This window comes from Leptinotarsa decemlineata, unplaced genomic scaffold (assembly GCF_025532065.1).
Source record: "Leptinotarsa decemlineata unplaced genomic scaffold, Ldec_3_MD MMD2_P_RNA_scaffold_7, whole genome shotgun sequence".
Lineage (NCBI taxonomy): Eukaryota > Metazoa > Arthropoda > Insecta > Coleoptera > Chrysomelidae > Leptinotarsa > Leptinotarsa decemlineata.
In genome coordinates, this window is record NW_027412534.1 from 6,158,777 (window position 1) to 6,178,391 (window position 19,615).

The 19,615-nt window shown below is 35.6% G+C and overlaps 1 protein-coding gene across 1 annotated transcript in view; it reads right to left on the minus strand.

Annotated features, from left to right (window-relative positions):
* dpy (fibrillin-like protein dumpy) overlaps window positions 1-19,615 on the minus strand; it is a 225,421-nt gene that overhangs the window by 74,333 nt on the left and 131,473 nt on the right. The window contains 16 exon segments of the mRNA XM_074170270.1: window positions 385-462; window positions 1,419-1,490; window positions 1,547-1,690; window positions 2,717-3,502; window positions 4,204-4,341; window positions 6,359-7,282; window positions 8,698-8,873; window positions 8,931-9,777; window positions 9,850-11,619; window positions 11,675-14,686; window positions 14,738-15,031; window positions 16,648-17,292; window positions 17,295-18,023; window positions 18,088-18,456; window positions 18,516-18,876; window positions 18,926-19,179. Coding sequence (XP_074026371.1) covers window positions 385-462; window positions 1,419-1,490; window positions 1,547-1,690; window positions 2,717-3,502; window positions 4,204-4,341; window positions 6,359-7,282; window positions 8,698-8,873; window positions 8,931-9,777; window positions 9,850-11,619; window positions 11,675-14,686; window positions 14,738-15,031; window positions 16,648-17,292; window positions 17,295-18,023; window positions 18,088-18,456; window positions 18,516-18,876; window positions 18,926-19,179 — 10,599 coding nt within the window.

Sequence of the window (19,615 nt, forward strand, 5' to 3'; positions counted from 1 at the left end):
ATAGAGATGAAGTGAAAAATACTCATATATGTTTTTGACTTCTACATTTTCTTTATAATTTTACAATAAAAGACAAATTGAGTAAAGGAGAGAATGAAAATAATGAAACAAAGAATATCACACCATAAAAATGCATATTGTTTTATGATACAGGGAGTGTTGCTATTTTCACATATTTACAGAGATGACAAGAACATTATAGATGATATCAAGCTGAAACAAAAAAAGTATTTTTTCGAACAGATTCCCGAGCATGAGCTTACCACTGCGATTCATTTTTGAATCTGATTCGATGATAGGAAGGAAAAAGGATGGAAATGACAATGAAACAGCAACACTTTTCGTTGAATGATAAAAATGAATTTGAATATTTTCTCAACTTACCTTTTAGACACGCTCCTGTTGAAGAGTCACAAGGAATACCTGGAGGGCAGTGTTGACATTGAGGCACTCTTGGTTCTTCTGGAATTTCAGAGGTGAAATTATATTTTTTAATTCATTCAAAGTTGAGAGGAAACAAGGTGTACGGGAAATATTGATATTTTAATTTTCTAGCGAATGATCGGGTCATACGTAGGTATATAAATGTGGGCTTTGTTACTCAATTAGTTGAAGTCCAATGAAAATAAATGATTTTATTAATAAACATATTCGTTTTAAAAAAGTAATTTACAAAATCGTCTTAACTATTATAAATATGTGTTATATATGAAGTTTCAAAGAATCCCTTAATTAAGAGGCAAACACTTGCTCTATATTCTATATCAGCCATAAATTATGAAAAATTAGGTAGGTATATACTTTTTAAACAAAAACAATAAACCAAAATCTTGAATAATACCTCAGAAGACTTTTGGATCATTTTCAACATCTTTCAAGTGAGTAACGATTTGAATAATCTTTGAATATATTTTATAGATATCTTCAAAATACATATTACTGAGAAAATTAGTGATGAAACTTTATATGTTTTATGATTCAGAGGGTAACCTAGTTTGTTCATCACATTAAAAACAAAACATTTTGTTTCCTGATTTGTTTGTATCTTGCTGTGAGTTGTGAAACAAAAATGTTCACATAATAATCAAACAAAATAGCCTTCCACAGTTTCTCATAACTGCAACAAATGATTTATAATAACTTCATTTAGATTTTTGTTTTATGGTTTATGGGTATTACAATGCATCATTTTTCTTCGAAAATCAAGCACTTTACAAAAAAGAGCTTAGAAGACTAGAAAGTCAAATAAGAAGATAATACCAAACTTAGACAAAACTAATATACGGAAATGTTTGCTCGAAGTATCAACCAGGCAAAATTTTTTGATGCAACAGGAATCATTATTTTAAATATAATTATATTAAACTCCTTGTTGTCATCCAATATACCAAATTTCATCCTGAAAAAAAAATCCTTACCAAGAACACATTTGCAACCGTCACATTTATAATTTTGATTCCTACAGTCTTCGTTTCTCTGGCATTGGCAAACTGCAAAATATATTCCTTTAGTTAACCATATTTTTTGTTAAATTTAACGAAGTTACCTTTCACACAAACTGGCTGATGGTCTTGTACTTGACAGTCTTGAGATTGAGTGCATGGGTTTGATACAGCACAAGGGTTTTGGCATTTTCTATTTACACATGCTTGTTGTGATGGGCAGTCTGTATGCGAGTGGCACAATACATCTAATTTGGAATGAATGGTTTTAATCAGATACTGAGTTATTTCAATGTTCTTTATTTTATTTTGAAACATATTCATTAATAATGGAATATAAATTGAATAATTTTCAAAAAAAGGCAGCATATAATTTACTTTGATGCGCAAGCAGCTTGATTCGCAAAAAGCATTTCCCAGCAGAAAATTCTAATAGAATTCTGAAACATTTCTGTTACCAAACCTTAATGATCCACCACCAGTAGGTATATTTACAATATCTACAGAAAGCATTTTTCAGTATTTTCAATTCGATATATATTTAAAATGAAAGACTGAATCAAACAGTAATACTGAAGTAACATGCAAAATATAAAACTGTTGATAAAAAGATATGTCGAAGTTCCTAATTTGAAAATGATTTCTTATTTCATCGGCTATTGTTTTTATTTTCTCAGCATGAAATAGACGAATTTTCATAATCTGCCAATTTCAGTATCAAATGGAACCAAAATGCAACTGATTGACGTCAAACGATATATTTAGGGATGTCATACTTTCACTTTTATGATAAATGTAGGTATATCAACTGCTTCTAAGTGCTTTACAATTCCAATATTATCTACCACATTCAACCATTTTTTTAAAGAATTCCAATTTTTATAACTAAGATAGTATATTTTTAGAATAACAAATCCTCAGAACTTTGGTTCAAAAATTCAAAAATTCAAACAGATGATCAACTTCATAACCATCATCAATTTCCATACCAAGTTAGTTAGAGGCAAGAATGAATTTGTTAATAATATTATTTCGAAAGGAAAAAATTGTCACTCATTTAGAAATAGATAATAATGATGATATAGAAAAAGTATAGGTTCGAAAATTGGAAGTTGTAAAGAGGAATACTGCCATCTGAAAGTAATGAAATAATGAAGAAAACGATGTAGCGAAGAAAGTTGAAATCATTACTGCACACTGTAACCGAAAGCAATGGAACTCATTTTCCGTTTGTCGTCAAGCACTAAGTAGTTTGCACCCGAATTAGTGTTTACCTTTGACGCATCCATATTTAGCATCCGATTTGAATCCTGGAGGACAAAACTTGCATATTGGTTTGTGATCTTCTACATAACATGGTGTATTTTCAGGACAGTTTGCTGAATCGCAGGGATCTTCACATCGAAATGCTCTACAAGCTTGGTTCGGAGGACATCCATTGTCTCTCAGACATATGGACAAAGAAGGACTGCAATTTTTCAAACATATGCATACTGGTTTATGGTTCACAACATCGCAGCCTTTTTCTGGTGGACAAGGAGATCTAAGAGTGACTGTGCAAGGATTTTGACAGATTCCTTCTATACAGGCCTTATTCGAAGGACAATTATTGTTTTCATAACATTCTATATGATCCGAAGCACAAGAAATTTCTCCAAATTCATTAACTACGAATCCTCTTTTGCAAACACAAGTAGGTCTATGACGATGCACTTCACATTTTTTATTACCTTTACATTTGAATGAAGGGTGTTCACACGGATCATAACATTCTCCAGATGAAGATTCGCATGCCAAGGAATCAGCACAGTCCGAGTCTGACTTACATAATGGAGGAGTGGTTGGCCCTCCATTTGGGTTGAGGCAGTTCTGATCTGGATGACACGCTGTACTTGCCAAGCCAACATAACAATCCGGACAAGAACATCGAGGTCTGTGAAGTAGTGTTTCACAAAGGGCATTCAATCCACAAGCTCCTCTAAGAGTACAGGGGTCTACGCATTGGAAGTTGATACATGCTTTTTCGTGAGGACACTCTAAGTCAGTGTTACATTCAGCAGCTATGGGAACATCAGGGTTGGCAAGAAAAAGAAAGCATTTATAAGAACCGTGAAAGGAAGTAAATCTCACTAAACACAACATCGCATGCGGGTGTGACAAGAATAGTCAGAAAATGAGAGAAATGAAAGAGGCCATCTCAACATGACCGAACAAGCGGCAGTATTTACAAGCATAACAGCTTTCAGCCGAGTGAAAGAAATCCATACTAATATACAAATCAATGTGAGAATGCTCCTTTCATAGTTCCCAATCTGACTTATCATCCATGTACCCGCTGCGCACAAATGCACCGGGCGCCACGCGCTACCAGTGCTGATTATATTCAAACATTATCAACAGATTGCACCGAGTTGTGTGGAATGTGGCTGGGTGATGGGAAGCGTGGGCGTATCGGGATTGTGTGACAGGCAGATTGGAACCCTGAAGTGTACATTCCACATGACGAGCTCTGCTCATATTTGCCAACAACTAGTACAATATTTACATACCCCAATAATCTAAATAATAAAAATGAACCGACTCTACGATTGACATCATATCAAACACGTGTTACATGACGGACAAACGTGCCAAAAACTTTGTACAATAATGGTGTATATTATTGATTGAAAATTTTATGCGTAATTCGAGCAATAAGCCTATGTACTGTATACAATATATATGGAAAATTTCTGTATTATATTGCACTCTTTACACTCACCGCTTTCACAACCTTTTTCGGGCACACCAGTATATCCTGGTAAACAACGGCAAACAAAAAATGCCTGTTCTCGAATGCATTCAGAGTTCTTACCACATCCTTCTGTTCTGCAGTCAGACAGACTTTTTTCAGATGAACCTGAAAAGCAATACTCTAATAGAATATACATTTAGTCAGATGCATCAGACGAAATGTACGTTTAATATTATCCATTATATCGTGAACATTTAAATGGTTCTGAAAATTGCATGAAAAATCATTGCAAGATGAAGATTTCTACATAATATCTCTGAAAAGGTAACATTATAATAATATCATCAAGTTCTGCATATAAAACTTTTGTAGATCATAGGCTTATTAAAAAAAAAATCGGATATTTTTCAAATAGAAGAAAGATTATTGAGTACCCGAAGTTAATTCTTCTTCACACGCCATTCCTCACCGATGAACTATTCAAAGAAAACTCCTTGTTTTTGTCAATCTTTCGGTACTGCTTACTATCTTCCTAAGGCCACCGAAATATATTAACTATAATCAGAGTAATTAGATCAGTTTGTGGTAAAAACAAAGAGTTTTTTTTGAATAGCTCTCAAAACCTGACTGCAACCCTAAAATACTGTTCTTTATATATACTGTGTGACACATTTAAGATGAAAGCAAATATTTGATTCTTGGTACAGGCGTAGACCTTCATGGGCCGCACTTTTTCCAGTACGTAGCCCAACTGACAACTTTAAACCCAGCCTACTGCGAAAAGGGGAAATCTCGATATTTTTTGCTTCACGTTGGAGATACCGGAATAAATTATTTGAAAGTTGCTTAGAAATCGATTTTGACCTTACATACCGATTTTTAACCCAAAATTCTATATCTGAATTTTTTTGTAATGTTCATATATACAATTATGATTTTCAATTAAGTTGTGGATAAGAAGCTACAGAAATGATGGTCAAAATCAATGAAATAAATGTATTCATAATGAATCTTAGGTTTTTCATTCTTATTCCTACATTTAGTTTGTGCTTGAAAAAAGAGTGAAAAAAAGCCTCTTTTCTTTTGTCATGTGATACTCTAAACCTGTGAAATTTGATATTTTTTCCTCAAAAAATCAGTTTTTTTCAACGTCAAATTTTGCATTTGACTTTTCGTTTTCATGTTTGGATTTATATGCCTTTTTTATATTTAAAAACTAACTTTGGTGAGTCTTTTGAACATATCTATTACTATATAATATTTGCTTTGTAGATATTCTTGATAAAGGAAAAAAAAATTTCCGAAAGCTTGAATAGCAAAAAATAGCCCGCATAGCTAGCCCGCAGAGATTGACTGAAATACCCAACTCAAAAATAATATATATATATATATATATATATATATATATATATATATATATATATATATATATATATATATGTATGTATATGTATATATATATATATACATACATATACATACGTATATCTATAATATTACTATATATAGTGTTGCCCATCTTCACACTTGGCTGCACCGCGTTGATGAGGCCAATAGCCAGAAACACGGGTCCGCGGTTTGCCACCTTTTTGGAGCGCTGTGTCCACGAATTGTTCATTTTTGATATGTATCATACGCACTCGATAAAATCTCTCACTATATATATATTGATTGATGCAACTGATTTTCCTTTTTTTGAGTATTTCAATATTCAATTCTACAAAAAGGATTTGAAGCTTTATATCTTCTATTAATTATCTGCGAGCGCTTTCGACAGTTGGTAGTACTGTCATCTTCTAGGAGTGCCTAGAAGATAATATATATATATATATATATATATATATATATATATATATATATATATATATATATATAATAGTATTGAGGCGGTTGTGTCTTATCTGTACACGTTTTTTTGTAAATATCATTATAATCAATTTATTTTCTTTTGAAAGTTTTTATAATTCTCTTGAAGTGAAAGCTTTCCGAAAACATTTTCCACAAAGCGGATCTTGAAACTTTCTACCAGACCGTGTCAATCGTCGACAAAAATTACATTACTAGGTATAAAGAAGAAAATAAACTTCGGCAAATTGAGCGGATGTCCGTTTTTCGTGCCGGTAAAAATGTATCTAAACTTGAAATAGTTGAGATTCCAATTAGTGTTATTACTAATACTTACATTCAATGGTAGGATCTCCAGATGGTTTATCAGATGGGCAATAACATTGTGCTTCCTTAGTATTCACTATTCTGCATAAGGCGCCAACCCCACATAATTTATTTTTGCATATATTTGTCAACTCGTGATCACAAACACATCCGCGTTGAGCGTCCCCCCGACAACCAGAAAGGCAAGTACATTCGTAACCACCTTGTACGTGGATGCATTTTGCATTATCTCCGCAAGAGTTTTGCAGACATCCTTTGTTAACTCCTTGCTTACACTCAATGTACGCGTTTCCAATAAATCCTGGTGGACAGGAGCATAGAGGTTTTCTGTCTAAGACACGACACTGAGCGTTGGGCCCACAGACCCCTTGTTCCAAGCAAGGATTTCTGCATACTCCATCTGAACCACATTTTTTGTTAGATTCACAATCTTGGTCTTGCCTACACTCGAAAGGATTGCATGCATCTATTGGATCACCTTGATATCCATCTGGACACATGCATACTTTTCTATGATCTGTAGCTTTACATATTGCGTTCTTACCGCAAGAACCTTCTGATTTACAAGGGTTTACACATTTCCTGTTTTTGCATATTTCAGAAATTGGACAGTCATTGTTGGTTCTACATCCGGGAAGACAAGCTCCTCGTGAACAAATTTGACCTTGGGCACAAGATGATTGAGATATGCATTTGTTTCGGCATTTTCCTCCCACACACATTTCTCCACAGGCACAGTCGGAGACTGATTTACACGATTTTGTACAGTAACCAATTTCGTCACATTCACATTTAGAATTGCATTTCGTGGCTGCTTGTGTGCATGATACTAAAGGATTTCCCAAGAAGTTTACAGGGCAACTGCATTGGGAAACATGATTTTTCACGGAGCACTCAGCACATATACCGCATGTCGTATTTTTTTCACAAGGATCTGTAAAAAAGAAAAAACTTCAGATAAGTTTATAAGAAATGTGAATAAGAACCTTAAATCGAAGCAATCACAATATATTTCATTTTTCAAGAAGATTTTCTTATTGACAAAGTCTACAAAATTGAAATGTAGATGATACTTAGAAATATAAAAACAACATATTGAAAATTGCTAATATAAACATACTGTACATTCAGTAATTATGATTGAACTACATTAAAAAACTTTAATATATTCTTCACAAAGACTTTTTTTAGTAAAAAATAAAATGCAATGATCAATTCCTGTTATATCAGGCACATGCTGTAATAGATAATTAAGTTCCCTAATTGGCAATGCAAAGTGGTTATTCACTTCTAAGTCATTCATATTGTTGGTTGGTTGATAGTTTCAGACTTTGAGAAGATCGAATTTTTTAGATATATCATTGAATCTTTCCCAACTAATATTAACTAAGCAGGCTGTTTCTAAGACAGAAAGTGAACAAACTAATAATATAGAGTTAGCATGACAAAGAATTATGACAGCTCTTTTTTGAATAACTAAAAGAGTGTGCATGAGTTACTTAGGGCATACTTCACAAACGGCATTAACGGATCGTAAATGGGACAAAATTGGTGCATAATTGTTAGTTTTAACACTCTTTTGGTATTTTTTTTTCGCTGCATAGTATCCGGTAGATAGTTTTGCATAGGTACGTGTTCTATAGAGCTGTCAAATTTCAGACCTTTATCTTCGATCAGTCCCACGAGGTAGTTGTCCTCACAAACTGTCTGCGTTTTCTAAGATATGTTTGAAACCATACCTCTAAATACATATCGAATAAGTTTCATTAGCAATATGTCATGATTTTTACAATGATGAGCTTTGGCAAAGTCATAAAACACTGCTGCAACCAGCTACTATTGTTGAATTCATTGAAAACATTTGTTAGAAATAAAAATATGGCATCGTTTGTATTTCTTAGTATTTTATTCCAAATTGGTGTTGACTCAATACATTGTTATAGGTTGACTCCTCCTTAACTTTTGTTAAAGTTGTTAATATATACCTATAGGCTGGTAATCTGAGGATTCACTTTTGTTGAGTGAATGAATATTTTTTTTGCGCCATTTGCGTATTCAAAAATACGAGTATCTGTGTGGATGAGTAGAAACTCATTACTAATTGCAATATTTGACTTGAACAAAATCGATTTTCTGACTGTTGATGTTTTTTGTAAGGTTGGTTGCAATACTGAAGTACAAATTATTGAGAGCATCTGGTAGAATGTAAACAATTCAGTTTTCACAATCTCAATTGAAAAAAAATGATGGTTGAGTAAGTAGTTATTCTTTGATTCCAGTTATTGGCGAACTACTGCTAAGATAGAAAATAAAGAGGATATCTGTATTTGAAATAGAGGCATTACTTACTTTGGCATACATTGTTGATACAGGCTTGATCTGCCAAGCATACTGAATCACTTCTACATCCAATTTTACAAATTCTGTTTTCACATATTTCATGAGCTCTACAAGATTCATCAGAATTACAAATAGTTTTGCAAATCCCCTTGATACACCTTTCATCGGACAAGCAGTTATGGTCACTGAAAAGAGAAATATTCAAAATCGTCCGAAAATCAGATTGATGAGATTATACTTACGTTCTACATGTCCCATGACAAATACCAGCATGACAAGTTTGACTTTTGAAGCACTCAGTATTATTGGAACATGATTTTGTTGGGTATTTACAACTCTCTAGTGGGTTTCCAGTCAGTTGGCCTTCACATCTGCATTGCTTTTGGTGAAGAACAGTGGAACAGTTTGCATTCAATCCACAAGCTGTAGGGGATTGGCATAAATCGATACAATTGTAATTTACGCATGATTTATCAAGAGGGCAATTTGAATTACCTCTGCAACCTATTAAACATACTAGGCCTTCGCAAATTTCATCGTTTTTGCAATCATCATCTTTTCTACATATTGATTTACAAATCCCACTCTTGTCGCATCGTTCATTACTTGAGCATCCACTATCTGAGGAACAAACTGTTCTACACAATTCTTCTAAACATATATTTCCAGCGGGACATTCTCGATTTTCCCTACATGATTGAGCAGGAGCTCTCACACATGCAACTTTAGCAGATGGACTTGGCACGAAACCCTTATCACAGGAACAAGTAGCCCTATGATTGGAGACCGTGCACAAAGCATTAGGTCCACAAGAATCTTCATTACAAGGATTTGTGCATTTATTACTTCTACAGGATTCACTACTTGTACAGTCATCGTCATTGTGGCAGCCATAGAAACATGTGTTATTAAGACATATGTGTCCCAAGAAACAATCGTTATCAACACGGCAGGTTAGCTGGCAGTTTCCTTTGAGACATTTTTCATTGTAAGCACATTCGTTGTCCACTTTACATTGGGGATGACACATATTACTTACACAAATACTTCTGTTGCTACAATCATTATCAGAAGTACACGATACTGGCACTGAAAAAAATTATTTACAGATTTTAAACTCGTTATATGACGTTATATTAAATTTGAAATTACTATACTTACATCTAACACACTCTACATCTTGGTTTCCAGTGAAACCAGCTGGACAACTGCATGTCTTCACATGATCTCTCACTCGACAATCTGCATTCATTCCACAAGCTGTTTTTACTTGACATGGATTCAAGCATTGCCCTTGTAGACATTGTTCATCTTGTTGACAATCTCTGTTTGTTTCACACGGTGGACTGCAAATATCTCCGTAGCAATATGTGTTTGAAGGACATTCGATTGTTGTTTTGCAATTAACCAATTTGGGTTTGCACCCTGAATTCAACTCATTAGGACTTCCATGATATCCAGTTCGGCAGGTGCAATGACCCTCATGTTCGACAGCTACACATTCAGCATTAGGACCACACTTTTTATTTTCACAGACATTCCTGCATTTATAGATGCCATTGATTTTATCACATTTTGCTTCTATCGGACAATCTTTATTCGTTAAGCATTCAACAGGAGCTTTACAGCCTTCATTATAAGGATCTCCTATGGATCCGTGTGGACATTGACACCTGAACGAGCCTCTGGAATTGTGACAGACAGCTCCTGACCCACAAGGTTTATCTGCACAGAAATCTATAAGTCTACATCCTGCATGGGAATCGCCTGTATAACCTGGTTGACAGTAACACGTTTGTTTGTGATGCTCCGCTGAACATAAAGCATTTCTTCCACATGGATTATGTACAAGACATGCTATTTTACACATGTATTGATCACAGAGTTTGTCATTTGAACACTGGTCGTCGGTTTCACATTCAACTTTTTGACATCCAATTTTGTCGTCATTGGGATTTCCTTTAAAGCCAGTTTTGCAAAGACAAGCTGCTTTATGATTTTCAGAAGAGCATTCTGCATTTCGTCCACATAGTACACCTTCACATGCATTAACACAATCTGTTCGTCCAACACTATTTTTAGAACATTTTTCTCGACTGCCACAATCTGTATTTGACCTACACTTTATTTCTTGGGTGCATATGTTGTCATGACAAAACTGATATTCTGGACAGGACGAGTTAGATTTACAGGTGGGTTGACAAATTCCCTGAATACATAGTTGGCTACCGATACATTCCCTTGAATTTCTGCAAACAGATGTACACAATCCATTATAGCATTTCAGACCTGTTGGACACTGATTGTCTGCTGCACAGTACTGCACAGCTACACATCCCAGATGAGGGTCCCCGGTAGTTCCTGCCTGACAAGCACAGATACCAAGATGATTTGATGGTGTGCATATTGCTTTTTTACCACATATATTGGGCAAATCACATGGATTCTGACATTTGGAGTCCACGCAAGTTTTTTCTTCGGAACAATCGTTATTATCCGCACACTCAATGGGAATGCAATTATGATTAAAATCTTCTTTCGTACGAGCAGGACATTTGCAAGTGGCTGCATGTGCTACAGGAAAACATTCCGCATTTTTACCACAAACATTAGTATTTTCGCATGGATTACGGCATTTGTTATTATCACAAGTAGCAGATGATGGACAATCTGCATCACTAAAACAATATCCCGGTTTCCTGCATTCCTTTCCCGATGGATCTCCTACTAATCCGCCGGAACAAATACAGTTAAAACTACCATCAGTATTAATACATGTAGCTGTTGTGTGGCAGGAGGATGGTTCTAGGCATTCGTCAATATCAACACATTTATTATCAATTAACTCATATCCTGAGAAACATGTACAAACAGCATTATGATTTTGAGTGGAGCATGTCCCCTTACCACAATTGATATCATTGCAAGGATCTGAAACAAAAATAGGGTTAGAAAACAATTCACCTGAATTCAGAAAGAAATATACTTATGCACTTATTCGAGTGTTCGTCACACATCTGAGCCGGAGAACAATCTTTGTTTTCTAAACATTCCACTTTGAAGCAACCCAAATTAGTATCATGGGGATTACCCAGGTGGCCAGGAGGACATGCACAGGTTACTTCATGGTTTGAAACAGAACAGATGGCGTTGGATCCACACCTTGGTTCTTCACAAGGATTTTTGCAATGACCTTGTTTACAAATTAGTTCATCAGAACAATGATTGTTATGACGACATTGACCAGGAAGAGAGCATCCAGGTTCACCATAGGCGTTACCAATTCTTCGTTCGCCGCAAATACAGGTAAAAGAGCCCGGTTGATTTTTACAAATGGCTGTTATATGGCAAGGATGGTCTTCACATTCATCAATATCAGTGCAACCTTGAGGTGTCATTATGAATCCTTTCGCGCATTTACATTTTCCTTGGAAACAGATCTGAGTTGTTCTACAGTCTGAATCAACCTCACATCCAGGTTGACAAACTCCTTTTTGACACACTTCTCCTTGTAGACAGTTACTATTACTATAACAAACTTTCATACATTTATTATTGTAACATCTTTCTCCAATTGCACAAAGGCTATTGTTCTGACAAGGTAGTGAGCAAATATTTTTTTCGCATATATATTCTGGGGAACATTCATTATTTTCCTGACATGGTTTAGGTATTCTGATGCAACCCTGTTGGGGTGTAGGATTTCCATCGAAACCTTCAGGACATTTGCAAATAGTTTCATGATTTTTGCAGGAACACATAGCATTTGGACCACAAGATGATTCTCTTTGACATGGGTCTTGGCACTTATTGTTGAGACACGCATATTCGGATGGACAATTTTTATTACTACGACATCCTATCATACATGTACCATTTATGCAAGCCTGACCTTTTGAGCACTGACTATGATCTCCACAGGAAACAATACACATTTTATTGTGGCAATTCTCTCCTGAAGAACAGTCATTATTATTTCTACAAACCGCCCTACACTGTCCATTAAAGCATACTTCATTTCCACAATCAATGTCATTTGTGCATGGGGCTTGAAAACGTATGCAACCATTTTGTATTCCTCCTTCTGAAGGAATAAATTTTTCAGGACATTTACAAATAGCTTTTCTGTTCTGAACAGAGCATATGGAGTTTGAAGCACATGATACTTGTTCACATGGATTAATACATTTGTTTAATTCACATACTGATTCGGGTGGGCAATCGATGTTTCCTCTCGGACAATTTCCCTCTGGAATACATCCCGATTTAAAAGGATCTCCGATAGTATTTTTAGGACAGTGACATGTATAGCCATCGGGAGCAGGACGACATATCGAATCACTATGGCAAGGATTAGGTTCACATACATTGACAGAAATACATTCAATTTCAGGTAGTGGGTTTGGTGTAGTACCTGGTGGACATTGGCATATTGCTTTGTGGTTTTCAGCAATACAAACGGCATTTGTACCGCATGTTTCCTCATCACAAACATCATAACAAGTATGAGTTAAACGGTTACATAATTGTGATTCTGGGCAGTCAATATTATACATACATGGAACTGCGGTGCAGCCTAATGAGTGATCATATGGATCTCCTATATAGGACCCTTGAGGACATTGGCATTGAGGTACGTGATTGTTCACAATGCATATAGCATTCGGACCACAAACTGTCTGTTCACAAGCAGGTAAACAAGTGAGAATCTCGTGTTTACTATGTTTTCTGCATGTTTCTTGTTCAGAACACTGGACATCTGAAGTACATTGGTCTTTTACTACCGCCCTGCAACCGCCGCGGTCTTTTGGATTTCCTGTGAATCCAGCTAAACACTGACACTGTCCTATGTGAGATTCAGCTACACAAGCTGAATTTTCAGGACAAGTAAAATGCGAGCAAACTGAGACGCATTTCAGAACACCCAGAGGGTCTGGCTGGCATGCTTCTGTTGGCTGGCAGTTATCATTGGAAGCACAATCTGGTACAGATGGCTTTTCACATGTTGATGTCACAGGATTCCACATATATTCTGTCTCACACGCACATGTCGGATGTCCTGCAACATCAAGTTTGCAAATTTCATTTGTTTTACATGCAATTGTTTCGCAAGGACTAATGCATTTTTGTAACCCTTTTGCGTCAATGGAGCATATTGTACCAAATTTACAATCACTGTCATTCTCACACAATCGTTGAGGCACTCTTCCTTCCAGCTGACATCCAACCAAGGCATCGCTAGGGTCTCCATAATAGCCGGGAATACAAATACATGACGATCTGTGCTTATCAGCTAGACATAATGCGTTTGGTCCACACTGAACTTTACTGCAAGCATCTAAGCATTTTCTGGTGTTTTTGCTGAACTGAAAACATATATCTGTGCTCCTACAATCATTATCACTATTGCATTGTCCCTGAATTTTGCATCCAGTTGTGAAGTCTGATGCATTTCCTTCATACCCAGGATTACAAATACATTGGCCTGAATGACATGTGGCATTGGGTCCACATTTCATTTTATCGCAGTAACTCAGACATTGACCTTTTTGACAAGTATATCCATTAGGACAAAGAAGCTTCTCACTGCAATGGCAGTTTTCTGGATCTTCACATATACCGCCTTGGACTTGATTACATATTATGAAAGGATTTCCTGCATATCCTTCCCTACATCGACAGTCGTAACTCCCTTGTGTGTTGATACAAACTGCATCTGTTCCGCAAACATCAGTATTACATTCGTCTATATCTTCGCAAGCTATATATGCATTGCCAGTGAAACCCCGGAGACACGTACATTCAATTCCATTTAGATTGCTGTTACACTCAGTATTTTTTCCACATGAGTTCTTGTCACATGTTTTTCTTTCTATTCGCTCACAAACCTCATAAGGATTGCCTACACTACCGGTATTGCAAACACATTTGTTTCTGATGCCATATTCACAATGCGCATTTTTTCCGCAGACAGGACTACAATCAGGACCGGTGATTGCTAAAAAATATTTTTGAAATATGCTTATTCAATAGAAGATCGTCAACTTACGTGGCATACAGAGAAGGTTTGGATTTCCAACAAATAGATGATCACACACACATTTATTCGTATTTTTGTCACAATGAGCTCCTACACCACAAATTGTGCCCTCGCATCTTTGTTTACATCGACCATTTACGCAAACTTTAGGTTCTTCACACGGATTGCTCTTTGAACAAACATCTGTAGAACATCGCCCTCCAGGGAATGGATTTCCCATTAATCCTTCAAGACATTTGCACGTAGGACCATTTGGAGTAGCAATACATTGTGCGCCAGAAGCACAAATGATTCCCTCGCAAACTAGAAAAATTCAACAGTGAGTTGGAATTCAACATTCTTTAGGATATAGATTTAGGAAAGATGTCAAATATATGGTTTTGATTTATTTGATAGAAAGTTGAGAAAACCTGATGTAGGTATATAACGTGTTATAACGTAAATGTGAATGATATTTGTTTCTAATAATAACTTTATTTTGCCAAGAAACACTGTTACACTTTATATTACCCAAATACAATGTATATCAAATTGAACTATATAAGTAAAATACCTATTATTAAATTGTTGAAATAGAGATAAAATCATGAGTAAAACAATTATATTTTGTTTATATCAATTTCAGAAAATATATTTTCAAATATTTTCTGAACAAGTAGTGATTTTTATTTTTTCAAATTTTGTGTATGTTTTATGACAACTTCATGAAATTAATTTTCTGATTGAGGCACCAGAAAGAAGTATTCTGCCGACTATTGTGTTTATGAACGTTATTTACCTCACTGAAATTTGAATTGAAAAATTTTATTTTGTTTCTAATGATTAAAGTCAACTCCCAATAATTCATTAGGTTTATATGGTTGACCACCGAAAATCTGATTTGAATATTCATTTCATTATTGTGCAATTTTTGTATTGGCTACTTAGGCAAATTAGCTACTAAATATTGCAAATTTGAATCGATCAGGCAGCGGAAAATGTTCATTGAAAAGGTATGTGGAACGTAGTATCTCATTCTAAATAATACATCAATACTATGCGTGATAATAATTATAGAATTTCCACAATATATTTTGTTTAGGATGTGTTTCGATCCCCGGTAGCTTCATCAGTTGGACTTGTATATTACATAACAGTAGGTAATTACAAAACTTAATTAGATAAATGATTGATTCGGGTAACCAGGCAGATTTTGAAAGAACCATTATAATACATTAAACTGTATAGGTTTGAAAATATCCTTATAGGACGAAACTGCAGTAACGTTAGTTACAAATAAAAGTTGGAAAAAAAATAGAAAGTTTCAATTATCTTTTCTTCATTATGATTCCCTACCATGTAGTAATTTAGAATTTTCCTAGTAGTATTGTGATTGTCATTTTGGAATCTATCTGTTATGTCAGAATTATTTCATTTATCAATAGTAATACCATAAGACCTCAAAAGTTAATGAATTAATTTCAATGTTTCAACGAAAACTTTTGTTATTTAGCATTCCATTTCATTATGATTCCCTACCATGTAGTAATTTAGAATTTTCCTAGTAGTATTGTGATTGTTATTTTGGAATCTATCTGTTATGTCAGAATTATTCATTTATCAATAGTAATACCATAAGACCTCAAAAGTTAATGAATTAATTTCAATGTTTCAACGAAAACTTTTGTTATTTAGCATTCCATGGGAGCAAACAGCAAAATACAATCACGAATTCGTGGGACGAGTGGTTTTATCTATTGCTGGTTGCTCGATTGATATTGCTCAATAATAACAAAGTTTGACCGCTTTATTCTGAAAAATATTTCTTTTTCTGAAAAAACCGTAATAAGTATTCTTCCATTTTCTATAGGAAAATCCTTTTTGCCTTTTGTATTAATATATCCTTCAAAATTGACCGGCAATATGTGAATATTACTTACTGGATACACACTGCCCTCTTGAATTTTTCTTAAATCCTACGTAACACTTGCATATTCCTTTATGATTTTCTGGTTCACAAATGGAATGTGATCCACAAAGTGTAGTAGCACAAGGACTGATGCATGTACCTTCTTGGCAGCTGAGAATATTCGAGCAATCACCATCTGATTGACATTCAGTTTTCGACATTCCGGGTATTTCCAGAATACAGCCAGATTTGTATGGATCTCCGGTCATACCTCTGGGACAGAAACATTTGTAGCCACCCTTCTGGTTGAGGCAGTGTGCACCATATGCACATGGTTCTTGTACACATTCATCAATGTCAATACAACCTTGAAAGGGGTCTCCACTATATCCAACTTCACATGTACATATTGGAGGATCTGAAGGAGTGCATTTTGCATTGATTCCACAAGGATATCTTCCACACGGGTTTTTACATTTATTTCCATCTTGTGAGTCAGTGAAGAATGGAGGGGGACATATGCATTCCCCAGGCTGTATACATTTTTCATTAGCCAAACATTCTTTATCATTAATACATTTTTTCTGCGCCGGGGAACACATTCCATTGTAAGAGTCCCCAGTGTACCCTTTCGGACATTTGCATTCATATGATCCGGGTAAATTTGTGCATTCTGCCCAAAGCCACAAACTCGTTCCTGTTCTGAACATTCATTGATATCGACACATGATCCATCTGGCAGTGTTTTATATCCTTTTGGACAAGCACAATAGCTAACACCTCCAGTAATTGTTATACATTCGGCACCGCTTGGACATGTACCATCTTTTTCACAGTTAGCAAGAACACAATTTCCATCAAGCAGTTTATGAGGAGGCTGACAGCGACAGTCAGGACTGTTACATTCAAGACACTCTAAAAATGGGTTTCCGTCAAAACCAGGTGGACATTGACAGTGATAGCTTCCAGGTAAGTTTTTACAGATGGCATTTGTACCACACGCTGGTTTCTCTCTGAGCTCGGTGCATTCGTCATTATCTCTGCATTTTCCAGTTTGCTTGTCTCTCACATAACCTTGAACACAAATACAAACGTTTTCGTTGAGATATTCATCCATGATGCATTGTTCTCCCAATGGACATGGATTCGAATCGGAGCACTCTGAAACCTTAGTGGTTTTTGTACAACCCGATCTATATGGGTCGCCAGAGGTTCCTCCTGGGCATTGGCAAGTAAATGATCCAGGCTCATTTTTACATATTGCTCCTGAAGAACATGGATTACCAAGACATTCGTCTATATCGGTACAAGTTGTGCCAGTGTAACCTGCATTGCAAATACATTTAGACTCTTGGTTAACCAACATGCATTGCTCATTTGGACCGCATACAGTTGTCTCACAAGGATCTGTAATTGAAGAAAACAGATAGATTAGCGGAAATAGAAATGAAAACATTATTTTTAAACTTACGCCGACAGTCGTTTCCAATATTGGGTTCTTGGCACAAACACATTTTTTGATTATCGCATATAGCATTGCCTGGACAGTCTGCGTCAGTTTCACAAGTAACAATTTCATTACATTTTGTTTTCGCATCTGGATCTGGTACAGTTCCACTTGGACATTGACACGTAAAAGTGCCCGGAAGATTTGTACAAATTGCACCCACAGCGCAGGAATTTGCGTTGGAACATTCGTTGATATCATGACATTTAGAGTTAGGGTTTCCAGAAAATCCAGGTTCACACTGACAAGCGAAAGTTCCAGGTAGGTTAGTACATACCGCATTATCCCCACAGCGACCACTTGGGCCGTTAACTTTGTCACATTCATCTATATCTGAAATCAACAAATTTGTTATGAGTTACGGATGTTGATGACCTATTACATTCAATTACCTATGCATCCAGCAGCTATGTCACTCGGATCAAAGGTCCACCCATCCTCACATATACAATACGCTTCTTGGCCGTCAGGTTTGCAATAAGCATGATTACCACAAGAAACATCATCACAGGGAGCCTTGCATTGGATCATAGGGGGCGCTCCCACAAATCCGCTTTCACATTCGCAGTGGAAACTGCCTACTGTATTCGTGCAAACTGAGAAATTACCACAAGTTTGTTTCTCACATTCGTCTATGTCAACACATGTAGCACCTCTAGGATTGAAGCCTTTTTGACAAAAACATTGATTTTCAATACACTCTGCGTTGTTGGTACAATCAAAGTTTGATTTACATAGGATATTGACATCAATCTGGAAAAATAAAGTGAAAACGATTTCTACGAGAAAGTAAATAGTTTACCTGTTCACAAGCAATTTGAGGGGTTGGATTTGCTTGATATCCTTGTGGACACAAGCAATTATATCCTGGTTTCGTGTTTTCACAAACAGCATGCAATCCGCATGGCTTTTCTAATGAAATACATTCATCAATATCTACACATTCTTTGAAAGGGTCTCCTGTATAGTCTTCGTGACACGAGCAAATGTAACTTCCTACAGTGTCTTTGCAAACTGCATTCATCCCACAAGGTTTTGCATCACATTCGTTTATATCTAAGAAAATGTTAGAAAAACAGTTCGTAAAAATGTTCAATTGAAAAAATATGATATCCTACAGAAGAAAAACTGAAAGAAACAGAACAGGTAAAGTCAAACATACAAAGAGAAGCTGAAAGTAAAATATAGATTACAAACTGAACACTGCAAAGATAACAGGAGACAGAAATGAATGAGTTTGTACAAAAATGTATACAGTACAGTTAGGCTTTCTAAATATAGTATAAAATACGGAAACATAGGAGTAATACATAAATAAAGTTCTAGTTGTTATGTGGAAAATACAGGAAACTGAACGAATTGAGTAAAGGTAGGAGTAATTAGTGGAAAATAATGCTAAGCTACAGGAATACTCAAACTTAATTTCACTTAGGGATATTTTTATCCAAATATTGGGCATACACATCTTGTCCATGCAATTTATTCAGGCAAA